Here is a 26,687-nt window from a genome sequence, read left to right as displayed (position 1 = left end):
TTTTGCAAATATAAGTAGTTAAAAATTCTGCAGAGTTTTAAAGATTTTCTCTAACTTTCTTAGTGGTGACAGTCTTTTATCTTGATTGGTTGCCATGGATACGACCACTAATGCAGAAACTTTCTATGGTCTGGGACTTGTCAGGAACCCAGCTATGATTTTCTTATTGTAGCTGGGTTATCAGGCAAGAAAACTACAAGTATGAGAAGATATCCTGACCACAATAAAGAAATCATGGCTGATTTTCTGACCTTAGAAAGTTTCTGCGTGGTTTGGTTATTACAAGATTTGCAAGGCTCTACCTAAAGTTTTGATCAGACTAAATACATCTTCGGAATTGTTATTACACTGTGGGGTCTCTTCAGTCCCTGATTTCAGTCAGGGGGTGTTCACACTTGCTCCTGGTGTCCACCCTGTGTCATTCCGCCAGGTTTCCATCCTCAGACCCAAGAAACTGGACAGAGGACTGCTTTCTGGCAGTCAGCTTTAAAACCCATTCATTTGAATGGGTTTTTAGAGGTAACCGCTGGTATCCGCCTGCGCCCTCTCCGTGGGGAAACCATTTTTTTTTTTTTTTTTGGCCAGACACAAAGTCCTGCATGTGCCCGGCTAAAAAAAAAAAACAGTTACCCCGCAGAGAGGCCGCAGACAGACACAGGTGGTTACCTTTAAAAACCCATTCAAATGAATGGGTTTTAGAGCTGACCGCCAGAAAAACATCCCCTGTCCAGTTTTGCCAAGGCTGAGGATGGAAACCAGGTGGAATAGCACAGGGTGGGCATGGCGCAAGTGTGAACGCTCCATCAGAAGTACCAAAGACCGCAGGGATCACAGACCTAAAACAAATCTCCAAATACATTTTAAATAAACCACAGAAAGAAGTACAAAGGTTATTTGATTCAGCTGGCGGTTACATGTGACCCCCAACTGAAAATGATTAGTTCAAAGAGTTCATTGTAGTTAAAAATCTCTCAAATAATTAGTTAAAAAAGGACATACACAGGAATCAGTTACTACATTCTACATATATTATATGTTGAACAATGAATGAATTAATAAATAATGATAAACCACAAGGTGCATAGCATGGATAAAATCCATATATAAAAGTTCATCATATACTTCTAGTTAAGTAAATAAAACAAACATTGTTACATGACCTTATGGTAATAATCTCATAGTCCCAGGTAAAATATGTTAAAGTACAAGTTTACAGAAGGACAGGTAAAACAGTCAAGCCATTTGGTGGGAATCCACCTTGAAGAACGCCAACACCTGCTCAATGACAATGCCTGCGCATGCATGTGTAATAGGCATCAGATCCAGCCGATATCGGCACTTGCACACTAGTGTTGCTTTCTTGCGCATGTGCAATGTGCCCCAAGGCCTGGGCACGCACCCATGCGTGCAGTGTCCGGCTCCTGAATGAAATCACGCATTTTCAGAAAGCCATGGGTACGCAGGGCATCTATGCGACGGTGCCTGGGCGATATCTATACAAACACATATGGAGAAGATCAAGAGTTGGCAATGTAAAATATTAGGTAGTGTTAAAAAACAAACGAAAGGCATGACAACAATAATGTACATAGGGAGAAAAAGGGGAAAACTAGACTACTACTAAAGTGGGTTTAGTGTATACCAAAAATAAAATAAACGGTTAAGATATACAGTATTTATTTAATGGGTAGTGTATGCAATAGGAAAGTATAAGTATTAAATATAATATTTAAGAAATTATTTATTTAAGAATATCCTAATATTACCCCAAATATTATCTGTTGGACATATAGAAAAGTGCTAATAATATATCTAATGGAGCCTGTTAAGAAAAGGTTTATCTTTCTGGCCATCTGACAAAGTCAGTGAATTTTCTCTGTTTATAGATCTGAACAATTTCACAATTGTGATTTTGTTAGCTTTAAATCCATGCCCATAGAACATACCTGTATAGCTGAAACAGTTCATAATAGATTTGTGTATCTACAGAGACGACAAAATATATTGAATCTTATAGTTAAACACTTCATGTCCAATAGGTTTAAACTAAGCTACAGAAATCCAAGCTATACCCTGTAAGAACTCGGGCATAAAGATGTATCACTCCGATTTTTTTTTTTTTTTTTTTTTTTTTTTTTATTAAATTGTGATTTGTTGGTTTTTTGTTTTTTTTTTATTTATTTTTATTTTTTATGATCACTTTTCTATATGTTCAACAGATAATTCAGGATATGTTATAATTACGAAGGCTGTTACTTCATATTGCATATGTTATCCGTTTAGTATGACCATCCAGTACATATGTCTTAATTTTTTTTTTGTATACATTATATCCACTTTTGTAATAGTCTGGTTTTACCTTCTCCCTATATGCATAATTGTTGTTAGCCTTTTGTTTGTTTTTTAACTCTACTTTTATACATTGCCAACTCATGATCTTATCCATATACCTTTGTTTAGATATCGCCCAGGTACCGCTTGTGCATGCACAGTTGTGTTCCATACCATAGGGTTTTCTGCACATGCACAAACGCATTCAGGAGTCGGACAGTGGTGGCGCAGGTGCTGGTGTGCGCCACTGCTTTGGAGCACTCTGCGCATGCAACATGTGTTTGGAGGATGGTTTGTTTTATGTTTGTTTCATCTGATGCAGTGGTCCGATTTTAAACCCTGAAAAGTGTTATCTTGACATATATCGCAGCAAAATGATTTCTCTCTAAATAAAATCAGCAAGTTTGATTAAACTATCTGATGGTCCATCGCATTATTGATCTGGAGTAAGTGCAAAGCCTGGTTATTGGTTAATTTTATTTCGGTTGAGTCTTTGAGTTCAGTTTCTAACATATTTCTAGATGCCCTTGACGGATCCAGAAGTGGATTCACCAGAAGGCTCAACTTCTCCATCGGGAGACAGTTTATGCTATTATAGTGGGTGTGTCTGTTCACAACCACATCAGGTGAGCACCCCACCTTAAGGGTTATAAGGGCCTATATAAGGGTCAGTTGATTATTGAATCACAAGTTCTGAACAGGGGGTGCTTGTCTTCTCTGCCTTTTTTCTTCCTCTATTTAGAAAAGACATGGATGGAGTCACACTGGAGCCCAGCAAAAGTAATACTGTTTTTTTTTTTTTATTGCTTTAAGTAAAGTAGAATTCTCCAAGAAATTACTCAATTTTATAAACTTCACCCCTCAAAAAAATTACCAAAAAGGCATAGCAAGCATTGTCTTATCCTTGGCAGTTGCATTTAATTTCCAGAAAAGTTAGAACTGCATTTTTTTTCCAGAAATATACTATTTCAGCGAATATGTTGTACCCAGCTTATGTCAGCAGAGATACACACTCCAAAAACTGCTAAGTGGGTTATAATCATTAAAAAGTATTTGGCATGTTAGTCTCTGATATAAGCTGGGCACAACTTATTCTGCACTGAAATCACACATTTTTGGAAGAATAGCTTCACTTTTCACCATCAGCTGCACATCCATTTATTCAAAAATAAATAATGCAACACATAGGGGGTAAAAATTCTCACTACATGCCAGGATAAATTTCTTGAGAGATCCAGTTTCCAAAACAGGGTCACGCGTCAGGGGATTCCACTATACTGGCTTTTCAAGGGCTCTGCAAAAGTGATATGGCATCCACAAACTAATCTGTGATCCAAATAGCACGGTTACTCTTTTGCGCCTGGATGTGTACCCAGACAGCAGTTTGTAGACACATATGACATTAAGTGGGGTATCCTAGGTACAACAGTGTCATACAAGTGGGCATAAACTGCAGTTTGGGTACATAGCTGGACAAAGAAGGGAAGGCATGCTATTTAGTTTTGGCTTTTGCCATATATTCCAAAGTGGCCTGTAAAGGGGAATCCCATAGAAAGTGACCCCACTTTGAAAATTATAACCCTAAGAGATTTTATCAAGGGATGTAGATAGCATTTTCAAGATTTAAATGCATAATAGATGGTAAAAATTAATACGTAAGCTGTGCAGTGTACATGGAGTATACCAAATTCCCGACTATTTTCCCACTAGCTCCTAGGTTTGGAAGGCATTCTGGAAAGTCACTTCTGGTGTCTTTTCTCTAGTGAGATCTAAATATGGGGTGTACCATGATATATGCTCACACATTTCCCTTCCTCCCACTGTCTGTTATGACTTAAAGATGAGATGATATTTGGGGTTTAGTTGTTGTTGTACAAGCTAATACATAATTATCTTGTTTTCTTATTTATTTGGTGATGTAGCCATCACTGTTTTATGGTATTGCATGAACTCTGATTTGTTGGCAACGCAGACAAGCACACTTGAAACAAGTGATTCTGCTACATGGTAACTTTTGTCAAGCAACAAAGTTGTATACAAAAAACATGTACAACTTGCTATCATGCAGCTAAATTATTGGAACGATTTGACTGTCAAAGACAAAACCAGAGGCTGCCATTGATATAATATTGCCTATGATGGTTGTTTTTACCTGAAAGCAGGAATGTTCAACGTGAGTATCATATAATCATTATCTGAAGACCCAGCAGATGTGTAAATAAAATCTCCAGCCACTTCCCACCCTGCAAAAAAAAATAAATTAAAAAATTCACTAGTTGCTTTCATACATTATCTGCAAGGGAAAGTGGATAGCTACATATATTAAGATACAATACAAGAGTAAACCACAAATAAACAAATGTGTGATTTTTTTAAAAAAAATTTATGCCAGTTAGTGATCATGTTATTGTATTTTAATTGTCTGATTAAAAATGGTTACCTTATGACCTAGGACCAATGTACAGAAAGCTGTCACGCTACTGACTGAGCCACAAGCTCCATTGAGTTCAATGGATGTTTTTTGTTTTGTTTTGGTTTTTTACATTTACTTTTCTCTTTCAATAGGATCTTTCCTCTCCTACATAATGTATAGGTCTATAGATAGAGACTAATTTGTCTCAAGCCTGGGAATACCCCACGTGGATCTAAACTGCTAACTGGAGATAGAGACTAATTTGTCTCAAGCCTGGGAATACCCCACGTGGATCTAAACTGCTAACTGGGCACAGGGCAGAAAGGGAAGGAGCAACTCTGGGGATTTAAAAACAGATTTTTCTGAAACAGTTTTTCAGGTGCCATGTCTCATTTACAGAGCCCCTATAGTATCAAATAAAATGAAAACCCTCCAAAAGCGATATCATTTTAGAAACTGCACCTCACAAGGAATTTATCAAGTGAGCATTTGGATCTCACAGCGTTTCACAGATTTTATTAACATTGAGACGTGTAAATGAAATAATTAAACATCACTTTATCCTAGAAGTTTTCATTTTTACAAAAGGATGAAAAGCACTCCACAGTTCGTTACACAATTTCCCACAGCCAGGAAAACATCCTTCTTTCACAGGATCCTGTGGAGGAAGGGGATGCCCAGCAGGTGGGTCTCTGCCTGAGTATGGAGAACATTTGTCACAAATCTGAAAAAGCCGCTAAGGAGAGCTGAGGAGTGTTCATTCTGCAAGAAAGACTCTTAACAGTCTCCAAGAACAAAGAAACCAGGGTATTACTATTTTTTATTCCCTTTAATTTTCAAAGCTGTTTCCATTTTGTGTTATGGTTTATCATTTTCTGTAGCACTGAACTCATTGAGTTCATAGAACACCACAAATAACCTTAATTTTAACAGTTTAATGCCCATTACCTTTTTGAAGTTTGTATGTGTGTGTGGTTTCTGCCGGATATGAATCAGCAGTGATGGTAGCGTGTATTTAAGTTCACCATTTATGCTCAATTTGCTGGCTGAGAGAAGGTCAAGTACAGGATTGAGTGAGTGGAGTGGAGTGAATTGACTCCTGACATCCACACCCATGTCACGTTCCAAGACGGCCCTGTATGTGACATTTGCATTAACTGAAATTAATGCGAATCTGATAATGAAAAGATTACATTTCAATTTTCCCAGATTCGCCATTTCAGTGCCTGATATGATGTATCGAACTTGTACCAGCAGAGAGAGACACACAAATAACTGTTAAGTGGGTATCCTGGTAACAATAGTTTTTGGAGTGTTCCTCTCTGATACAAGCTCAATACAACATATTGCACACCAAAATGACGTATTCCTGGAACAAATGCCATTTTCACCTTTCACCATCAGCTGCGTATTAATTTCTAGAAAATAAATTGATGCAAAACTTGGAGGATAAAAATGTTCACTGTACCCCTGGATAAATTCCTTCTGGGATTTAGTTTCCCAAATGGAGTCACATGTCAGGGGGATTCCATTTTACTGGAATTTCAGGAACTCTGCTAAAGTGGCATGACTTCATAAAACCAAACTGTCTAAATCTGTGCTAAAAAAAAAATCACAAGGCGCCCATTCGCCTCTTTAGTAATTTATACCCACATATAACATTAAAGAGGACCTTTCATCTGGTCTCGAGCTGCTAAATCCTCTACATGTATTACCTTCCGGGAGACCCAGTATAAAATCCTCATGTCCTGGTATCATACTCCTGTACTGTTACATAAACTTAACCCTGCCCTCTCCCCTATGTGTTGGCGCTGCCAATCCTCCTTGGGCTCGATCTTTCACATATTTTGGGATTGCCCTCTTCTTCGTCCTTTTTGGGGGGAGGTGCAACTTATTACGGAAGATCTTTTTATCCAGGGGATTCCGCTGGATCCAATGATTTACCTACTTAATTTGCCTCCTAAGCAACTGGGTAAGAAGACCTCTCGTTTGTTTTTGTATTTGTGTACTGCAGCTAAAACTCTTATTGCCCGCCATTGGAAAGATGTGCTTCCCCCTACCAAACCTGAATTGATAGCACGTCTTAAAGACGTGTGTAGCCTCGAATATATGACTGCCACGTTGAATCATACAATGGAGGTCTTTGATTCCAACTGGTCGTCCTGCGATGCCTACTGTATTACGCACGGTTTCTGACCTTTCCTTGTCCTCACACCTGTTCATATCCCCCCCCTTGCTTGTCCACCCCTTCTTTTTGGTCCTACTCCCCTTTGTCCTATTTGTCTTGTTAGTCTCCTCTGTTTGTTTGTTGTAATATGTTCTTTTTTGTCTCATACAGTTGTGGAAAGCCGTTTTCTGTTAGGTTTTTCCTTTATTTTATTGTATTTTGTATGTCTTCAGTTTATGGTTGTATACTTTGTTTGAAAATTTAATAATAATAATAATAATAATAATAATACATTTTATTTATATAGCGCCAACATATTCCGCAGCACTGTACAATTTATAGGGTTCAGATACAGACATACATATCAAAGAACGTCATTTCACACAATGGGACTGAGGGCCCTGCTCAAAAGAGCTTACAATCTATGAGGTAGAGGGGGTGACACAAGAGGTAGCAGGGGCGGCATTGCTTATACAGTGTTCAGACAATTTTGTGCATTAGGAATTGTGATAGGCTAGTCTGAAAAGATGCGTCTTTAGTTTGCGTTTGAAACTGTAGAAGTTGGGAGTTAATCTTATTGTCCGGGGTAGAGCATTCCAGAGAAGTGGTGCAGCTCGGGAGAAGTCTTGTATACGAGCGTGGGAGGTTCTGATAATAGAGGATGTAAGTGTTAGATCATTGAGTGAGCGGAGAACACGGGTTGGGCGGTAGACAGAGATGAGGGAGGAAATGTAGGGAGGTGCGGCATTATGGAGAGCCTTGTGGATGAGAGTAATAACTTTATATTTTATTCTATAATGAATAGGCAGCCAGTGTAGTGACTGGCACAGACCAGAGGCATCGCTGTAGCGTCTAGCCTGATAGATGAGCCTGGCCGCTGCATTCAGAATAGATTGTAGAGGGGAGAGTTTAGTGAGGGGAAGACCGATTAGTAAGGAGTTACAGTAGTCAAGGCGAGAATGAATCAGAGAGACAGTAAGTGTCTTTAGTGTATCTCTGGTAAGGAAAGGGCGTATTCTGGAGATGTTTTTGAGGTGGAGGTGACATGAACGTGCGAGTGATTCAATGTGAGGGGTGAAGGAAAGGTCTGCACCAAATATGACCCCGAGGCAGCGGGCATGCTGCCTAGGAGTTATAGTAAGGCCAGAGACTGCAATGGATATATCAGGGACAGATCTGTTAGATGGTGGAAACAGTAGTAGTTCAGTCTTAGAGAGATTTAGTTTCAGATAGATCGAGGACATGATATTAGAGACAGCAGAGAGACAGTCACTGGTGTTCTGTATGAGTGCAGGGGTGATGTCATGGGAAGATGTGTATAATTGGGTGTCATCAGCATAAAGATGGTACCTGAAGCCAAATCTGGCGATGATTTGTCCAATGGGGGCTGTGTAGAGAGAAAAGAGCAGGGGGCCGAGGAACGAGCCCTGAGGAACCCCAACAGCAAGGGAAAGAGGGGAGGAAACAGAGCCCGCGAATGATACACTGAAAGTGCGGTCTGTGAGATAAGAGGAGAACCAGGAGAGCGCAGTGTCATTGAGGCCGCCTGAGCGGAGCATAGTGAGGAGAAGTTGATAGTCAACAGTGTCAAAAGCTGCAGAGAGGTCCAGAAGAATAAGAAGAGAGAAGTCACCATTGCATTTAGCCTTTAGTAGATCATTAGAGACTTTTGTGAGAGCTGTTTCAGTAGAGTGCAGAGTGCGGAAACCAGATTGTAAGGGGTCAAGCAGAGAGTTAGCAGAGAGATAATGAATTAACCGAGAATAAACCAGGCGTTCCAAAAGTTTAGAGATGAATTAAATGAATTAAATGATGAATAAAAATTACATTTGAAAAAAAAAAAAAAAAGAGGACCTTTCATCAGATTGGGCACAGGCAGTTCTATATACTGCTGGAAAACTGACAGTGCGCTGCATTCAGCGCATTATCGGCTTTCCCGATCTGTGCCCCGGGTAAAGCGCTATTGGTTCCGGTACCGTAGTGCTTTATAGTCAGAAGGGCGTTTCTGACAGTCAGTGAGGAACGTCCTTCTCCACAGCAGCACCTATCGCACAGCACAGTGTGAGCGGGGAGGAATGCCCCCTGATAATAGTCGTCTATGGACAAGCACTGTGAGCAGAGGGAGGGGGCATTCCTCGCCCACTCACACTGTACAGCGCGATAGGAGCTGCTGTGGAGAAGGACGTTCCTGACTGACTGTCAGAAACGCCCTTCTGACTGTAAAGCGCTACGGTACCGGGACCGATAGCGCTTTACCTGGGGCACAGATCGGGAAAGCCGATAGTGCGCTGAATTCAGCGCACTGTTGGCTTTCCAGCAGTATATGGAACTGCCTGTGCCCAATCTGATGAAAGGTCCTCTTTAAGTATGTTATCTCGGGTACAACAGTGTTATACATGTGGGCATAAACTGCTGTTTGGGCATAGAAGGGAAGGAGCGCTATGTAGTTTTTGGAGTGCAGATTTAGATGTTTGGTATGTGGATGCTATACCTTGTCATGTTTGCATAGCCTTTAAGTTATCAATAAAGTGGAATTCCCCATTTTGAAAACCTCATCCCTCAAAAAATTTAGACTTATAGGCTGACTTCCTAGCATCATGGCAGGATCAATCAGGTATGGTTAATGGTCACTGTTCAGACACCAAGCTGCTAAAAATACCTATCCGCATCCCTAAGTCTAATCGTTGAAGACGACATTATTACAGCGGAGCCCCATAGGGTAAGTTCACACGGGGTATTTTGGTCAGGATTTTGAGGCCGTATCCGCCTCAAAATCCTGACCAAAAAGATGGCTCCCATTGAAATCGACATTGACATTCTTCAAGCCGTTTCGCCTCACGATTCGGTCTGAAGACATTCCCTCCCATTGGGCCTCATTGCGTGAGAAAATCTGGCTATTGATATAATGGAGAATTCTCTGCTGATGCAATAACACGAATCACTACAGTAAATGGCCAGAGGTAGTCTTCTCTGCATACAGAGTTGGACTGGAATGCCTAGGACCAGCCAGTAGAATTAATTCTGGGGGCCTACTATACAACTAATTGCAAATTTTACCTGTCTCCCATTTGCAACTTCCTAAAACTGCACTGCCATTTTTTTTTTCAGTATTAGCCTGCTACCTACCTACTGTGGATCAATCCTGTCCGGTGGTCTCCTCAGTAGCCTGCTGTCTTGCTTAAACTATGGCACCCTTATCTCTATTTAAGTGACAGTGAAGGAGACAGGGCCAAGGAGGAAGGAGTGTTGTGCCTAGACGTCATCTTAGCCACTCATTTCATCTACATATATAAACTGGGTAGTTTGTTAAAAATTCTTCCCAGCCTAATATATTAATATAAATTCTTTATTTATAGCAATCAATACAAGTAAACACACAATACAAAAATACAAAATTGGGCCTGAATAGCAAGAGCCAATAAACATCTCAAACAAATAAAGAACAATAGCAATGCAGCATAATATATAGAACCAACACATGATGACATTGGGATGGCTGATAAAGAAAAGAAAACATAGGACAGAAAAGTAGGAAGGAAAGCAGAGAGAAACGGACGAGAGAGAGAGAGTAGGAGAGAGGGTGAAGAAAAATAGAGCAAGACTTATGAAGTGGAATTCAATTCACCAGGTCCCTATAGTCCTGGATCCCTTGAAAGAGGAACCATGGCATCAAGTCTTCTATAAAAGACTCATGCGTGTCTCGAATAGATGCGGTGAGGTCCTCCATGGGAAGGTGAATTTGGCGACTTCCAGAGCGTGGTAATACATGGTCGTGTTAACCATGTCATAAAGAGGATTTGCGATAAGCGTGGAGGGAATAGTACGAGAGGTGGAGCAGAAAGAAAGCCGGCATGCAAGAAGGGGTGACAAGGAATACTGTACAAATCACCCAATGAACTCCCTCCCAGAAGTCTCTCAGCTCAGTGCACTCCCAGAAGATATGCAGTAGTGTACCCTCCTCCGTACCACAGCGCCAACACCAAGGAGAGGCAGATGGAATGAATTTGTGCAATTTGGTTGGAATGTGATACCATCTGGTCTTTTTCCCCATATTTATTGTATAGTTCATTAACATATTTATACAGGTTTATCATGTCTCCCCTTCAATGACTCTTCTCCAGATTAAACAGATTTAACTCCTTTAGTCTCTCCTCATAATGAGGTCTTCCATGCCACTTATCCATTTTGTAGCCCTCTGTTGAACCTTTTTGAACTCTAGGACATCCTTTATATGAACTGGTGCTCAAAACTGAACTGTATAATTCAGATGGGACTGCACCAATGACATATAAAGTGGTAATATTACAGTCTGGTCTTGTGAGACCATACCCCTTATAATACATCATCTCAATGATGATATAAGTTGAAAAGCTTGTATATTGATCAAAAGGTAGAACCTATGGATGTAAAAGCCACCGAAGTAGCTCATACCTAGCCAATCTACAAAGACCAATGACTGCAATGATGTAAAATGGTCAGGTCCAATTCACTGATATGAACACACCAATATACAAAATACAAGTATGGGACCTCTGAGTCAGGTGCTTCACACATGCTGCTCATCTAGAAACTTATGGAGAAAGGGACAATCGTGGAATCCCTTTGTTAAGCAGTTAATACGGGCAATCCAGTAGACATACGTCAGCCTAAGCAGACTATAAGTAAGTGGTAAGGATGTGGTGTCACCCTCCTTATATCTCCTAATGTTAAACTAGGAATTTGTCTCACTGTTAGTGTCAGAGCCCTGTACTTCTGGCGGGCTCCTATGGGCACAACACAAATAGATCTAGGTAGTGCTCAGACAACCAGGGAAGATGTGGGCATTGGATATCCCAGATGTACCTGCCCCAGCAAATATAACACCCTGATGTCAGAGAAAACTGCAAATAGAATTAAATAGAATTATATTCAACAGCAAGGATATGTGAAACACCAGCTCCCAACCACTGCAGCGCTCAGGTGCCTAAGTAAGCCAATGGCATGAGCTCTAATCAATGGCTATGCCAATGGCTCAGCCAATATATCACTGAGCTATCTGCTGCTATTGAGCGTCTACTAAATTTTAATAGCTCAGTTAACAAGGATTCATAATTCAGATAGTAACAACTCTACACATTTCACTAGTCAATATTCCAGATCATCTGGAGTCCATTAGATTGCAGGAGAAAAACAATGCCCCAAAAAGCCCATATAAAGGCAGTGAAAACCGCCATTTCCAGAGCCCTGATGATGGGCTCTAGTACTTAATAGCCAATTAAGGAGTTGGCTATTAAGTACCAGAGCCCACCATCACCACCATTTACTGCCTTTACCTGGGCTAATGCCACATTTACGTGACTACATTTGGACCACAATATGGTCTGTATCTTGCTGTATTTTTCAGCATCTTACTGATTATATCACATCTTAATGATGTGAATTTCTGAGTCACATTGGCTCTACTGTCCCATACTCAGACCATCATGTGAGCAGATCTGTATTAGGTCTTAAGTCGCTCAATATTTTGCGTTGTCATACCATAATCACCTGTAACAATCACACAAAGTTTATAATATTGTTGTTCTTTAATATGGCCCAAGTATAACTACAGCCTGTCGCAGCATTCTTAAAACGCAAACTTTGTACCAGTTGCATAGACAATCTAACACGAGGACATTTATAAATAACTACACATTCAGAAGATGTACAATATACTGAAAAAAAAAGACATATATTAAAAAATTTGCTCACCAATCCCTTGCTGATATTCAAAATTTCGTCCACTCATGATTGTGCTTTTCATGTTTGATGGTAGGGAATTCCACCATTTGTACTCAAAACCCTGTGCAGCTTGTGTACCAACTGGGCACTTCCTGCAAGCTACAAAGGAAAAAAAATTGTAATTACAAAAGAAAAAGATTTTTTTTTAAAAAAAATTTGTAGCAGTGTTTTCCATTAAGACATTTGGTGGGCTTACATCAGAAATAGCTATGATTAGTTGAAGTGTATGAAAGGTAAAAATGTCAGATTTACCAATGAGATCTAATTAAAAAAAAAAAAAAAAAAAAAAAAAAATCGCACAGCTGATGCTGGGTGATAAATCATATTTATACCATCTATTAGATGTCGCAATTCTGGTGCACACTGTTACATTTTAAACTCCATCAATTTTTGGCAAACCCAGTCCCTTTTCCACCAAAACGCATCACCATTTTGGATAAGGAAAAAGAAAATTGATTGCCTAAAACAAAAAGGAAATGACTTGCACACAATGTTGGCAAGTTTTTTTTTTAGTGCAAAGGTGTTAACTAGAGATGAGTGAGTACTATTTGAAATGGCCATTTCGAATAGCACGCACTCATAGTAATGAATACGTCCATTCATTCCTATGGATGCATGATATTCGAATAGTACTCGCTCATCTCTTCATCTCTTGTGTTAACATTTTGGTCCATTTAGCTTAGTAAATTGGCTGAATTGTTTTGATTTGTTGGGTTTTTACAGTTTTTAGGTATTCGAAATGGAGAGTCTTTTTGCATTTTTTTTTTTTAAACAAGAACAAAACACTATGTGAATCAGACCTATGGTGGTATTTAAGAATCAAAAGGTAAAATTAATCCCAATGAGAATGGTTTTCTAGGAATCCATCATGAGAGCACCACAGGAGGCTGCTCTCTTTTCCCAATTACTACACCAGAATGGATACAACCAAATTTTATTTACATGTTTTATCGTGTTAACATGATATAAGCAGCACCTAGGAGGGGAAAAAAAAGAGTAAACCAAACCAGTAGGACAAATTCTCTCTTTCCAGGGGGTTTCACATAACAGCACTACTGGAGCAGTAGCAACATAATATGCTGACCGGAAGAGAGATCATGATCTGTGCTCAAAACTAGAGTTAAAAAGTACATCCAGTCTATAATGTTTAGAAAAGGAGTGAATGTTTAACCACGCAGCCTTCTGCAGATCAGGTCAATGGACACTTCCCTTCTCTCAGTTCATTATGTAAAAATTGCCCTTTTAAAATGGGATTATCTTTTGGTTCCTTTGAAATGAAGATGTACCTTATCTTATCCTCAGTGATTTACAGGTAAAGTTCCCTTATAGATAGGGACTGACTTACCCTTACCCTTCTGGTTGTCTCTGTTTTAAGGACAAGAGGAGGAGATGGGGGTCAAAAGAAGAAATGAAAATTTTCCAAAGGTTTCGGGGTTTAACATAAATGTTGCAATTTGTCTCAAACAAAAATGGCTGCTGCATTTGTAACATAAGAAAAAAAAGAGGGGTCTATCATATGCTCAAAAAAATCTCTCAGAACTAATGGCACAAAAAGAAAATCACTAAAATAAAACTTTTAATAATATTCATTAAAATACTCGGTATGGGATACATTTGTGTAAATTTGCTAAAAAATAAACAAATGTTTGTACTTATTGGATTTCTGACTAGGTAGTGATAATGTGCCATAACAGATAAATGGATCAGCGTCAAAACGATGTGTATGACCTTCATACAAAGTTACCGTTTACAATCACCACCTAGAAGTGAGTCACAGGTGTATAGCTCCATATTATAAATCAGTACCAAACCTAAACAATCCCTCATTGGGGGTTACAGAGATTTTGGACATAGCAATGTCAATATTTGAAGCTCCAAAAAGTCAGGAACAGGGTACTGTTTATGATGGTTCAAGTTAGTTTAATGTTGTTCAAATATACTAAATAAATCACCATGTGATTAATTTCTCTACACATAATAGTAGCGACTTCAGATATTATACCCTAAATATTATTAGCAGATCTGCACCTATTAAACATATTGTGTAAAAGTGGAAAGTTCAAATAGGTTGTTCAAGACTATTAATAATAATTGCAAGGTGGTGTTGCTAAATAGTGATCAAAGAGCAACACGCAAATGTTATCTGTCCAACACATCTCCATTTTAAAAGACGCTAGCACAACACAAACAGCAGCACGATTTGTTTGTAATCAACAAAATATGATTTCCCAGGACTCCAACAGTGAATCTCAAGCTGGATTTGTCCACTAAGAACTTGACAAAACCATCTATGCCACAGTAGTGTGGTCCAATTATAGCATCTAGATTGTATAGAGTGTAATTCATTGGATATTGTTTGCGGGTGTGCTGCTGTGCTAGCCTGATATAGACGCTAAGGGCTTCTCTAAACCGCAACACGTTTTCCCCGCATTAGTGGGTTCATCAGGAGGATAGTCAAAAAAATAAAAAAAAAATGAGCCAAATATTGTAGATGATGCTGTAAAAACTGCCCTGGAGGTGGACACCAGTACTTGTAAATAGCTGACGTTGAATGCCGAAAATGGCGGGACTTATATACTACAGGCTTAGCTTCTGTGATCATCATCAGATCTGCGTGTCAGATCCACCCCTCCTATCAGGAGACTTGTCTAGTCCAGGAGTCCCATTGTCCAGGAAACAGAAATGCTATTCCACTGTTTACGGAATTATAATCACAGTGGAGTCGACACAATATGTATTAACCCTTAAGTACTATCATGGTGTCTATCATACACCACTGTCATACATATATCATTATAATAGACACAATGATAGTACTTAAAGGGGTTGTCCCGTCACAAGGATCCTATCTATAATGCTTATTAATGTGAATATAAGACTTTTCCCTAAATACAATGCTTCAGCAAAACTGCTTTATTCATTTTTTTGTGGCCACAGCCCTGACCTAGCTGCTCCTGAGTCAAGTGATGTGTCTGCCTGCTCTCAGGGGGAGGGAGGAGGGGCTAAGTGCACGGGAGCGAGCCTGGTGGGGGGGGGGGGGTAGTTTACCCTTTGGGGGAAGGGGCCGCCAATACAGGGTTAGACGCCGGCACAGGTGAAGCCAGCAACATCGCTATGCTTCTGCCCTGCATGGAGCCAGGAGTGGCAGAAGTGAAGCTGTTATTCCCGGGAAGGGGGGGGGGGGAGCGAAATATCAGCTTCGCTTCTGCCACTGCTGGCTTCATGCAGGGCAGAAGCATAGCGATGTTGCTGGCTTCGCCTGTGCCGGCGTCTAACTCCCCGGCATCCGCTGTAATAGGCGGATGCTGGGGACTGTTAGACGCCGGCACAGGCACATCGCTATGCTTCTGCCCTGCATGAAGACAGCAGCGGCAGAAGCGATGCTGTTCCGCTCCGGGGTCACATATGCAAAGCCAAGAGGCGAGATGCCGCCGGCCCTGCGTGCAAGCTCATACACCAGTCTAACCTTCACAATGCGAATACAGACCCGCAGGGTGTCGGGTCTGTATTTGCATTGTGAAGGGTAGACTGGTGTATGAGCGCGCACGCAGGGCCGGCGGCATCTCGCCGCTTGGCTTTGCATATGTGACCCCGCCCACCAATGACGAAACAAAGCCGGAAGACAGAAGATTTTAGAGGAACGAAGACGGGTGAGTATGCGACGTGGGAGTACCCCTTTAAGGGTTAAACAGAAGATCTCTGCAATAAAATGAATTAACCGTTTGAGATCTCAACTTTTACCTGGTTAACATATATATATATATATATATATATATATATATATATATATATATATATATTAGAGCTAATACAATTATTTGCTGCACGTGTACATATGATCGTAATATACATCTAATTATGGAGTATCATAGCAAGTAATAGGGCAGAGATGTCCATCTATTGATGGGAGTTATCAGTCATGAATTGGGTTGAGCCGATCTTGAGATTTCATTAGCGATCGTGAAATTTGATCGATCGCCGATCGGGATCCAATCTTTTCCGATCCGGATCCTCAATCCTAGTCAATGCTTCTCTATGGGAATGGTCACTTGAGGGTTCAGCCAGTCTTGAAATAATCTCTGACCTCGATCCTGCTGGAAAAGATCGGGTCGGAATTCCGATTGCGATCATGAAATTTACTCAATTGCCGATCAAAATCCGATCTTTTCTGATCCCGATCGCTCAACCCTAGTCATGAATCACGAGGTAGAAGAGTAGAGGAAAAGGATTACATGTCCTTCGTAACCTAGATGGGCATCTGGCATCACCAGACAGCCTCTCAGCCAATCAGGAGTAGTAGTCGGAGAGGTCACAGTGCTGAGGATACTGCAGAGAAAGATGTAGAGCCATTTTGTGAAACTGCAAGCATGGAGAAAGATGTGTTATCACTGCATGATCCAGAATAATCAATAAGACAATGCAATCTAATACATTGCAATAGTACAGAATTATAGGAGAGGAGGGCCCTGGAGCATAGCTTAGTTACATTTAATCAATTTGAGACAAATAAGCAGAAAACTCATAGGAGTGGGGTGAGAAGCTCTGCACTGTACTATGACTTCCAGAGCCAAAAAACTCATTTTGTTAAAGGGGCTCTATCAGCAAAATCATGCTGCTAGAGCCCCACATATGCGTGCATAGCCTTTAAAAAGGCTATTCAGGCACTGTAAAAGTTAAATTAAACTACCCCCCCACAGAATGGAGTTGCTGCTGCCTGTACTTCATAGTCCAATGTGGGTGGGCGGAGCTACACGTGAATTTGGGGGCGGAGCTAAACGGCAGGTTGCCTGTGAAACCCCGCCCACCAAATGATGCAAGAAACCAGGAAGAAAGAAGATTTTACAAGAGTGAAGACTGCTGAGTATGTGAGGTGGGAATACCCCTTTAATTTAACTTTTACAGTGCCTGAATAGCCTTTTTAAAGGCTATGCACGCATATGTGGGGCTCTAGCAGCATCATTTTGCTGATAGAGCCCCTTTAAGTTCTTTTTTCCAATAGTGTTATTTTGTTAATACACTGTTGCAAATGGGGGGGGGGGGGGGTGTTAACAAATACAGAGAAACTGATCTCCCTGATGAGTTGCGTACATCCCATTCCCTTAGCCATATTGTAGGAGAGGAGAATTCTTGGGCATTACGTAGGATGGGGTCCACCTCTGCACCACCACAGACCATGCCAGCAGACCCTGCTACACTATTGTAAAGGGAGCCCTTCTTCAAAGGATTATATAGATTTCGTAGATGAAGTCAAAGAAACATGTAAGATGGAAATTGCAGTGGTGATTTCAGACAGTTAACTGAAAGACTGAACTCTCTGGAGGGTACTGATGGTAAGACCTCTTAATATATCTCTCAACTGCAAGATATGATTTTCATCCATGCAGCTGCTCTTAAGAAGGTCATCACCTGGAGGATTTGGATAACTGCTGGTGTTGTCAGACTTTTTAGGTTCGAGTTTTCCTGGAGGCCACAGAGGCTGAGGACCTTAAAGTTACACTGGTAGCCATCTTTAACATGATCCTGGGGAAATCTGCTACCTATCATATAAAACAAGATAAGGTGTAGCGTATCACACCTCAAAACCTAAGGGCACTGTATATAGCCGACTAACAAACTAAGTCTCTTTTATCATTTCAAGATAACACTTGTCCTCTCAGAGCAGTTTCCACTACCTCCAGATCCAGGATTTTGCCACCACTCTCCACGCCACTGCCACCACTCTCCACCACTTTTGAGCGCCTGTGTAAGCTATATTTCTCCACAAAATACGTTATTTCTGATTTATATATCTTGTGGGGAATCGCTCAGATAGATGCTCGTAGCAGTGCAGGAAACAGGGACACAGACACTGGATTGCACACGAGTTCAGGCTTTATTCACATGTAACATATACACTGCTTTTGCAAAGCCACAGGATAAACAAAACCCTTCTTGACTGAGAAACAAACTTAAACGTAGGAAACTTTTCCCTGACTATACAGGAGACTGGCTACCAGTCTCCCACCTGGCAACAACAACGGGTGGCACAGTACCTGCCTTGGAGGTCTGGTCTGGACAGTTCAACTCTGTGTGGTACCACACTCCTAGTCTTCACACTCAGACTGTTATTAGGGCCTGATTAGTCAGCTGACCTCTCTGGTGTGGGTCCTACCACACACCTCTTAGGTGCCTGGCTGGAATATACTTGTCTTCCCAGACAACACCCTTCACTCTCTCACAATATATAGGGATATGGACTGCAATACCATTACCATCCCCCCTTATCACCCACTCATCTCACATATGCCCCAACTCAGCCCCCCTATACCCACCACTACCTCCACCAATCCTTACACACACACACACACACACACACACACACCATGCTATTTGCTTTGGCAATGCCAAATGTCTATTCGGACATCCCAGTAAAGCTTTTTTTAATTTGATTTGATTATATATATACTGTATATAGTGATGAAAGCTGCAAACTTTCTCCAAAACAGTATACCGGTATATAAAAAGTACATCTATCACAGTTGCTGGGTGTCCGCTGGGTCTCAGCAGAGACCTGGGAGTGATACCCACTATCTTTAATTGCAGTTATTAACCCTTTAAACTGGCTCCCACAGAAAAAGAGAGAAAAAAATAGGGCCTACTTGAGTACTCTTCTGGTATGGCTTTCGTGCATGGTGAGTTTTGTCTCAGGCCTATCTTAACAGCTACTGAGGCATGCCTGTAGTTATATAGCGATTTAATCATAGTCTACAATACAGTAGCGGGTACTCCAAGGGATAAACTAGCTAAAGAACTATGAGATGTATCAGATGTAACAGATGTATCTAACAAACTGACAGAAAGTTAAATATTATTAATAACATCAGAAAACACATATCAGCTGCTCCATAGTGGAGGCATGCTATATAATATTCCAGCTGATGTATGGCTTTGCACATGGTGATCTTGAATTTGTGTGCAGTTACTCAAGAATGGAAATTTGATACTTGTAGTTCTTTTGTTTGTGGGCATAGATGTGTTGAGGGAAATTATAGATATTTATTGAAGTATAAATTCTTTGTTCCCCAGTTACTGTAGCATAGGTTTGTAAATGTATTTGTCCAAAACATATTTGCTTATCTATGACTTAAAAAAAACAAAAACAGAGGTAATAAGTAGTGAGACAAGAATGACGCTAGGTTCACACCTGCGTTCTACTCTCCGTTCTGTGCTTTCCGTTTTCTGCATGCAGAAGACGGAAACCACAGACCGGGTCCGGCCGTGAGCGGCGGTGAGCGTTTTATGATCTCCGCCGCGAAACCGGATTTTTAAATCCGGACACAGAGTACTGCATGTCCGACTCTGTGTCCGGATTAAAAAACCCGGTTTCGCGGCGGAGAGTGCAAAACGCTCACCGCCGCTCACGGCCGGATAGCTTTCTCACCCATTCAAATGAATGGGTGAGAAAGACTCCTGCAGGTTTCCGTCTCCTGCTCTGTTTTATGCAGGAAACGGAAACCTGCATTATGGAGAGGACAACGCAGATGTGAACAAGCCCTTAATTGTTCTATGTCTAAGTCTATTGCCCATACACACTCAGTCGTATTGATCGTTAATACTCATTTGGACATCTATTTCACCTACCAAGCAGAAGTAGTCACTGCTAGATACTTCTGTTGGATGGTCAACTCCCTTGAGAACCAAGGATCAACAAGTTGAAATTCAACACAACAAATTCCCCTTCCTCCCCGGAAATGATCAAATATAAGAGTTAGCACATCCCTATATATGTAAGATAGACAACAGCTACCACTGAAACTGATGGATTTGTCCAAGTACAATTAGTACTCACTTTAGTGAATTAGTGGGTCTCTTTGAGCTGAGTATACTTACTGGTACCATTTGAAAACATTCCAAGAGGGCATGGCTCACATATGGTACTGTTGGTTTTATGAAAGCCAGGATTACAAGGTGGGCATTTTATCTGAGTGCCTGACATTGGCAGTTCTTTAGCTTCCTCCATAGTGCTATTACATATTTTAGGTTCTATCCATTTGTATACCAGTTTTGTCTAAATATGAAAAACAAAACAATTCTAAATTATTAAATTTTCTATTGAAAGTTAATAAAAAAAATATATATACAGTATATGGCAAACTAATGATTTTATTACCTCACCATTGGCATCACATGGCAAATGAGTATAGAAATAGTCTTTATCCGTGCATGGTGGGCGAGTTGTACAAGATGCAGATCCAGCAGCTAAAATATCCATAAACACATGCAGTGAATAGAATTAATTTAAAAAAAAAAAGTTAATTATATTTTTTTTCCATACACAGAGGTCTATTTTAGGCTAAAGGCTATATTCACAAAAACATATAATAATGTAAGAGCCTATAATACTGGGTACCTAACTTTTTGATTGCTTTTTTGTTCAGCCAAAGTCAAATGCTTAAGCACTTAAACCTTGGTTCACAATAGGATTTGTGTTTCCGCATGGGGACCCAAACAACAGAAACCCTGTCCACTTAAAAAGCGGTTACATGCGGAAACTTGTGACCCCATAGATTATAATGTAATCCAATGGATCTCTGCTGATTTTATACTGAGACCAGCGGAGAGAAAAGTCCTTCTTGCAGGACTTTCCTATCTGACCATTTTAAACAGAATCTGAGGTGAAGTCCCATGCAGAGGCTCCAAACATAGCCTTACACTGTTTCCATCAGCTAATTTTTTTTTTGGCTTTGGCTTAAAAAAAAACAACAACAAAAACAACCCCTCAAAGTCTGCAATCAAAACCCCCCTGCTTTTCTGTAACATGTGGCCTTAGCTTTAGAGGGGTTTTCCAGCCAGAATGAATAGGTCATCAGTATGTGATTTGTCAGGGTCCGACACCCAGACTCCACACAGATCTTCTGTTCTGGCAGCATCTGTGTGCCGGATACTGGTAGTGGAAGTGGATGGATGGCTCATGCAGTATTACTTCTATTCAGGTATTCAGTTCTCTGGAACCACCACTATGTAGTAGACGGGGCTGCTGTGATGATTATATTACTTAAACAGGAGCAACGCTACACAGGCCACTCATCCACTTGCAGCTTCCGGCACCCGGTGGCTGCTAGAAAAGATTATGCATGCAGGGTCCAGGTGTCAAACCTCTACAGATCACACTGTGGATAGGTGATCAGTATGAAAATTTGATTTGGGACCAGAAAACCCCTTTAAGTGAATTCAACTAATTGTTTTCCATCTATCAACATACACAAGAGAAATGAGCAAAAAGAAGAACCTAATCAGAAATGTATTTGTTATTCACTGTACTTTTAGTATGTAACATACAGTAATATACAGATTACCTGAATACTTATCAGATTCACATGGTATGCAAGAGGATGCCCCACGATACGAAAAAGTGTTTTGGGGGCATAGCTGACAGGATGAAGCCCCAGTACTGGGAGCAAATGTACCAGGCTTGCACGGAAAGCATTCTGACGTATAGGCAGCACCTGTAAAAGAAAAAACTATTTAGTATAAAACATACTTTTTTTTTACATACCGAAAACGGTCATATTTTTTCTACATACACAATATATATTTATATATATATACAACATATACCTGTGATCAGAATATTCCTTAACAACACAGGTTTAAGAATGTTACTTCCCATGTAATAGGCCATGGTTCTCCAGTACAGAACATTAGTTCCCTGCGTAAGTTTTACCTGAAAAATACACATCAAAATTAATAAATACTAATTAGTTTATTATGAAATCATAATATCACAATCATTTATAACAGGGGTATCAGTGATATACACATTGGGCAAAATTAAAAACTTGGACAAAGTCACGGAAAAGTAAAAGCCAGCCTTTATATATTCATTGAAAAATTTCTACAATTGAGGAAGTTTTTCCTTCCGTTTCAAATGGAAACAAACTTAAGATTTCTTTAAACATAGAAGCTTAATACAGTTTACTACACTCTGATCTACACTACTAGACACTTACATAACATCGGGACGTGAGAATGTAAATCTACCAAGGGGTATTGTTTCCCTCAAGCTCATCTCTTTAGAGCAGGGGTGCTCACTCTTTTTCAGTGTGTGAGCTACTTTATTAGCTGACCAAGGCAAAAGATCTACTAGGGCGGGGCAGGGCCTGTGGGCAGGGTGGACCTATGGGCGGGACCGGACGGGCTTGTGAGAGGGGTGGGTGTGTCTGTGGGCGGGGCCGGGCATGTGGGCGGGACCGGGCTGATCGTGAGAGCAGGAGACAGCGGCGTTCTGTGGCCGCCCAGGGATCCCCGCTGTCTGTTCACACCGCAGGCTGAGAGTTATCTCTGGACACTGACAGGCTGGGGCTGGGCTGCGGCAGCCCCACCTGCCAGTGTCCAGATGAATCTCAGCCTACACTGTGAATAAGCAGACACTGTGGATCCCTGCATCCTGCGATCAACCCATACGTCCTTTGCGATCTACCAGTAGATCGCGATCGACGTATTGGGCACCCCTGCTTTAGAGTAACCCCTGAAGTAACATGTTAGCCTCATATGAACAATTAAAAAAAGCAAGAAGAGCAAACGTGAGTTAAAATCACTACAAATACACCATGCGCAGACAATATATCAAAAATATATCAAGCTTTCTTGATTAAAAAAATATCTATCTATATATCTATCTCACGTATCAAAAATAAATAGGACAAGACAAAACTGAGAGTCTACATGGAAAAAATATGCAAATCTGTTTCTCAAGATGTAAATAGGGAAACATCTTGGGAAACAGATTTGCATATTTTTCCCATAATCCCCCCAGTGGAGCTAAAATGGCTTTTTGTAAGACTCCACACACCTGAGTAGGTGGTCTCTCCTAGGGAGTGACATTATCCCCATAACCTAGTCTACATGGAGTCAAGTTACCTACATACCAATTACAGACAGTTTAAATGGCTACACCCATAACCTGAATAAATAAATAATACAGAAATGCATATATGTACAAATCAGGGCCGCTTTAACCATAGGGCCAACGGTGCACTTCACCGGGCCTTATGATAGCAGGGCCCCCTTTGGACAGCAAGACAGTCCTACATTTTCTGTCCCTCTGTCCAGGACACTGTGACACTGTCCGGAGGACACCGATGAGTTGAAGCAAGTGATGAAGTAGGGAGCCATCCACTCCCTGATTCACCACCCGGCTGCTGTCTTTGCTCCCGGTATCCTGGGAACAGGAGGCACAATGTAGAGTTGTCACTTACATCGTACCTGTTACTACTTGAAGACTCCTGGACCAGAAAGAAGAGTGAACAGGTAAAGGTGAGTGTTAAGGTTTTTTTTTTTTCTTTTATTATATACAGAAGGGGACATGTAACTGTAGAAGCTATATAGGGGTTAGGGGGGACCTGCTATGAGGGCAACCTGAGAGGTAGGAGCAATGATAATATGGGGGCAGCCTGAGGGGGACTTGATAGTGTGGGGGCAACTTGAAGGGGACATGACACTGTGGGGTACATACTGTCGGGGCAACCTGGGAGGTCGAGGGACATGACACTGTGGACGCAACCTGAGGCAGATATGATACTGTGGGAGCAATCAAGGGGGTGGGGAATATGAATCTCTGGAGCAACCTGGATGGGGACATGTGTTAAAATGGTCCTGGTATAAAGAGCAGTGTTGTATAATAGGTGTGATAATTGCACAATCACAATAAGGGTATAAACAAAGCAGTATAAAGTTGTAATACCAGACATACATATAGACATACACATCCCACAACAAATGCTAAAAATTAACAAGTGTATCTTGGCTACCCAAGCCAGATTTACAGTTTTAGCAGTTGGACAACAACTGTTGTCAGGCGGAGCTGAAACGCATGTTGGGAGCAATGTCAAGGCTCACTCTGGCACATCAACTCTTCAGTATGTTGTTCCAATGTTCCATACACGTATTTTGTACTTAGATTTGTGGTTCAATGGTTTTGTTGCTGAAACGGTTTTTTGGTCTGCCTTGATAGCCAAGCTAAAAATGTTACTAATTAGGTGTAATCAATTTTTATTAAATTTTTCCAATAAAAAACCAAACAAGGAGAAAAGAAAGGGCTTTATGCCAACACAACAAACGTCAAGGCCTCGCAGGGCCAATAAGCAATACAGACTCCAGGGGGAACCCCCGGGCATAAAGGGTAAGTATAAAGAACCAAAAGCAGAAAAGGGATTGAAGAAGAATTATTAAAATATATATTTTTATCCACTTGTGATGCCATAATATCAGATTAGATAGATGTGTACTCTACAAGTCTGTGTATATACCTATATACTCCTAATTAGTGATTGTAACCATATGTGTCCTAAGCAATATTATATCCTATATAGGAGGACTGGGACTTAATCCCAGACTGAAGAACCAATTTCGCGCTCCGTACGGTAAACACAATGTTGATGCGTGGATAGGATTAAATTGATTTATTTAAAGATAACATGGCTGCTGTACCCAAGGAGATCTGATGAAGGGGTGGTACTTGTAAGGTATCGAGATACCCCGAAATGCGCTCTCTTTAAATAAAACCATTTAATCCTATCTACGCATCAACATTGTGTTTACCGTACGGAGCGCGAAATTGGTTCTTCAGTCTGGGATTAAGTCCCAGTCCTACTATATATATATTCTCGGCCTTGAGCCGTGCCACCAAAGACGCTGCCATACAAATACGGTATTGTGACACTCAGGTGTTTTTTTAAGAAAAGACATACAACGAGTGTGTTGACAGCAAAATTTTATAAGGACATTTATACGGACATTATGTCAAACTCCTGTTAGTGCGGCCCTACTTGATTTATTTTCTCTTCCTCCAAATATTATGTCCTGCCAGACAGTCCATAGGTGGGGGGTGCCCATTGCCTATGTCAAAGGTCATCCTTGACTGTTATTATAGTGGGCAGACTGCACAGGGGCCTCTGAAAGAGAAATACGCCATATGCTGCGGTGTATATGTTCTTTGTTTAAGAGGGACTGGGTGATTGATAGTAACTGATGTAAGCCTCAACCAATAGGAATTGAGAATGATGTCATAAATGAGGATTTGAAATGTATAATAAGCCCTGAGTTTTTTGTGTTGTTAGAGACTACTCCATGTACTAAACTTGCACTCTCCCACCTTGGGGTGGATAAAACCTTATACTTCTTGAAGATTGAGGTCTGAAGTGGTATTTCTGATAACAGGATTACAGACAAGTAAAAGGGATGGGGGTGGGGAGGACTCACAAGACACACAAGAAACAATCGGAAAAGGGAAGACGCCTCAAACAGGGAAGGGAGGACTGGGCGGAAACAGGTAAAGGGGGAATAGGGGCACGGAACCCAGAGTTGCCAGGAATGGGAAACCAGAAAAACAAGGGCTTAGCTGAACAGAGAGGATAACTCCGCAGACTCCTGAAACACGACCCACAGTCGCCAGAGGGTTGCAAATTTGGAAGTGTCGAGAGAGTCCTCTGTGACCAGGGCCTCTATTCTCCTGATAAGGAGGAATTCTTGGAGCCATTCACACAATACCACACGCTGGAGGATTAGATATGCGCATCTGTACACAGTACCACACGCCAGAGGATTAGATACGCACGTCAGCACACAGTACCACAAAATAGAGCTTTACTCCAGTTTTTCATAGCAACCCAGCCATTTTTCTTTCCTGCTGTATGTCAGCTTTAAAGAGGCAGGGCGCTGTGGATGACACTGTTACACAAAGTCACATCACACAGCTTTACTCCAGGTATCCATAACAACCGATCGCAGGTTTTATCACTGATATCCAAAATGAGATACACATGATCACATGACGCTTATAGACACAAACACAAATGACATACAAAATACACCACTGCAAAACTGGTCAATTTTTATTGGGGCCACTACACAAACAAAAAATTAAATATACCCGTATGAAGCCGGGTCCTCCTGCTAGTGTGTATATATAGTGGCCCCAATAAGAATTGACCAGTTTTGCAGTGGTGTATTTTGTATGTCGTTTGTGTCCATAAGCAT

General features: G+C 40.9%; 1 protein-coding gene across 1 annotated transcript in view; it reads right to left on the bottom strand.

Moving 5' to 3' along the window:
- The window catches only part of ELAPOR1 (endosome-lysosome associated apoptosis and autophagy regulator 1), a 168,160-nt gene that overhangs the window by 64,795 nt on the left and 76,678 nt on the right, over positions 1–26,687 (bottom strand). Inside the window, exons 6-11 of the mRNA XM_075264364.1 lie at positions 22,269–22,374; positions 22,007–22,156; positions 20,821–20,909; positions 20,541–20,718; positions 12,642–12,770; positions 4,484–4,574 (exon numbers count right to left, since the gene is read on the bottom strand). Coding sequence (XP_075120465.1) covers positions 4,484–4,574; positions 12,642–12,770; positions 20,541–20,718; positions 20,821–20,909; positions 22,007–22,156; positions 22,269–22,374 — 743 coding nt within the window. The remainder of the gene's footprint in view (positions 1–4,483; positions 4,575–12,641; positions 12,771–20,540; positions 20,719–20,820; positions 20,910–22,006; positions 22,157–22,268; positions 22,375–26,687) is intronic.

The sequence above is a fragment of the Leptodactylus fuscus genome, chromosome 2, assembly GCF_031893055.1.
Source record: "Leptodactylus fuscus isolate aLepFus1 chromosome 2, aLepFus1.hap2, whole genome shotgun sequence".
Lineage (NCBI taxonomy): Eukaryota > Metazoa > Chordata > Amphibia > Anura > Leptodactylidae > Leptodactylus > Leptodactylus fuscus.
Note: the sequence above shows the minus strand (reverse complement) of the source record. Positions and strands in the feature narration are given on the sequence as shown.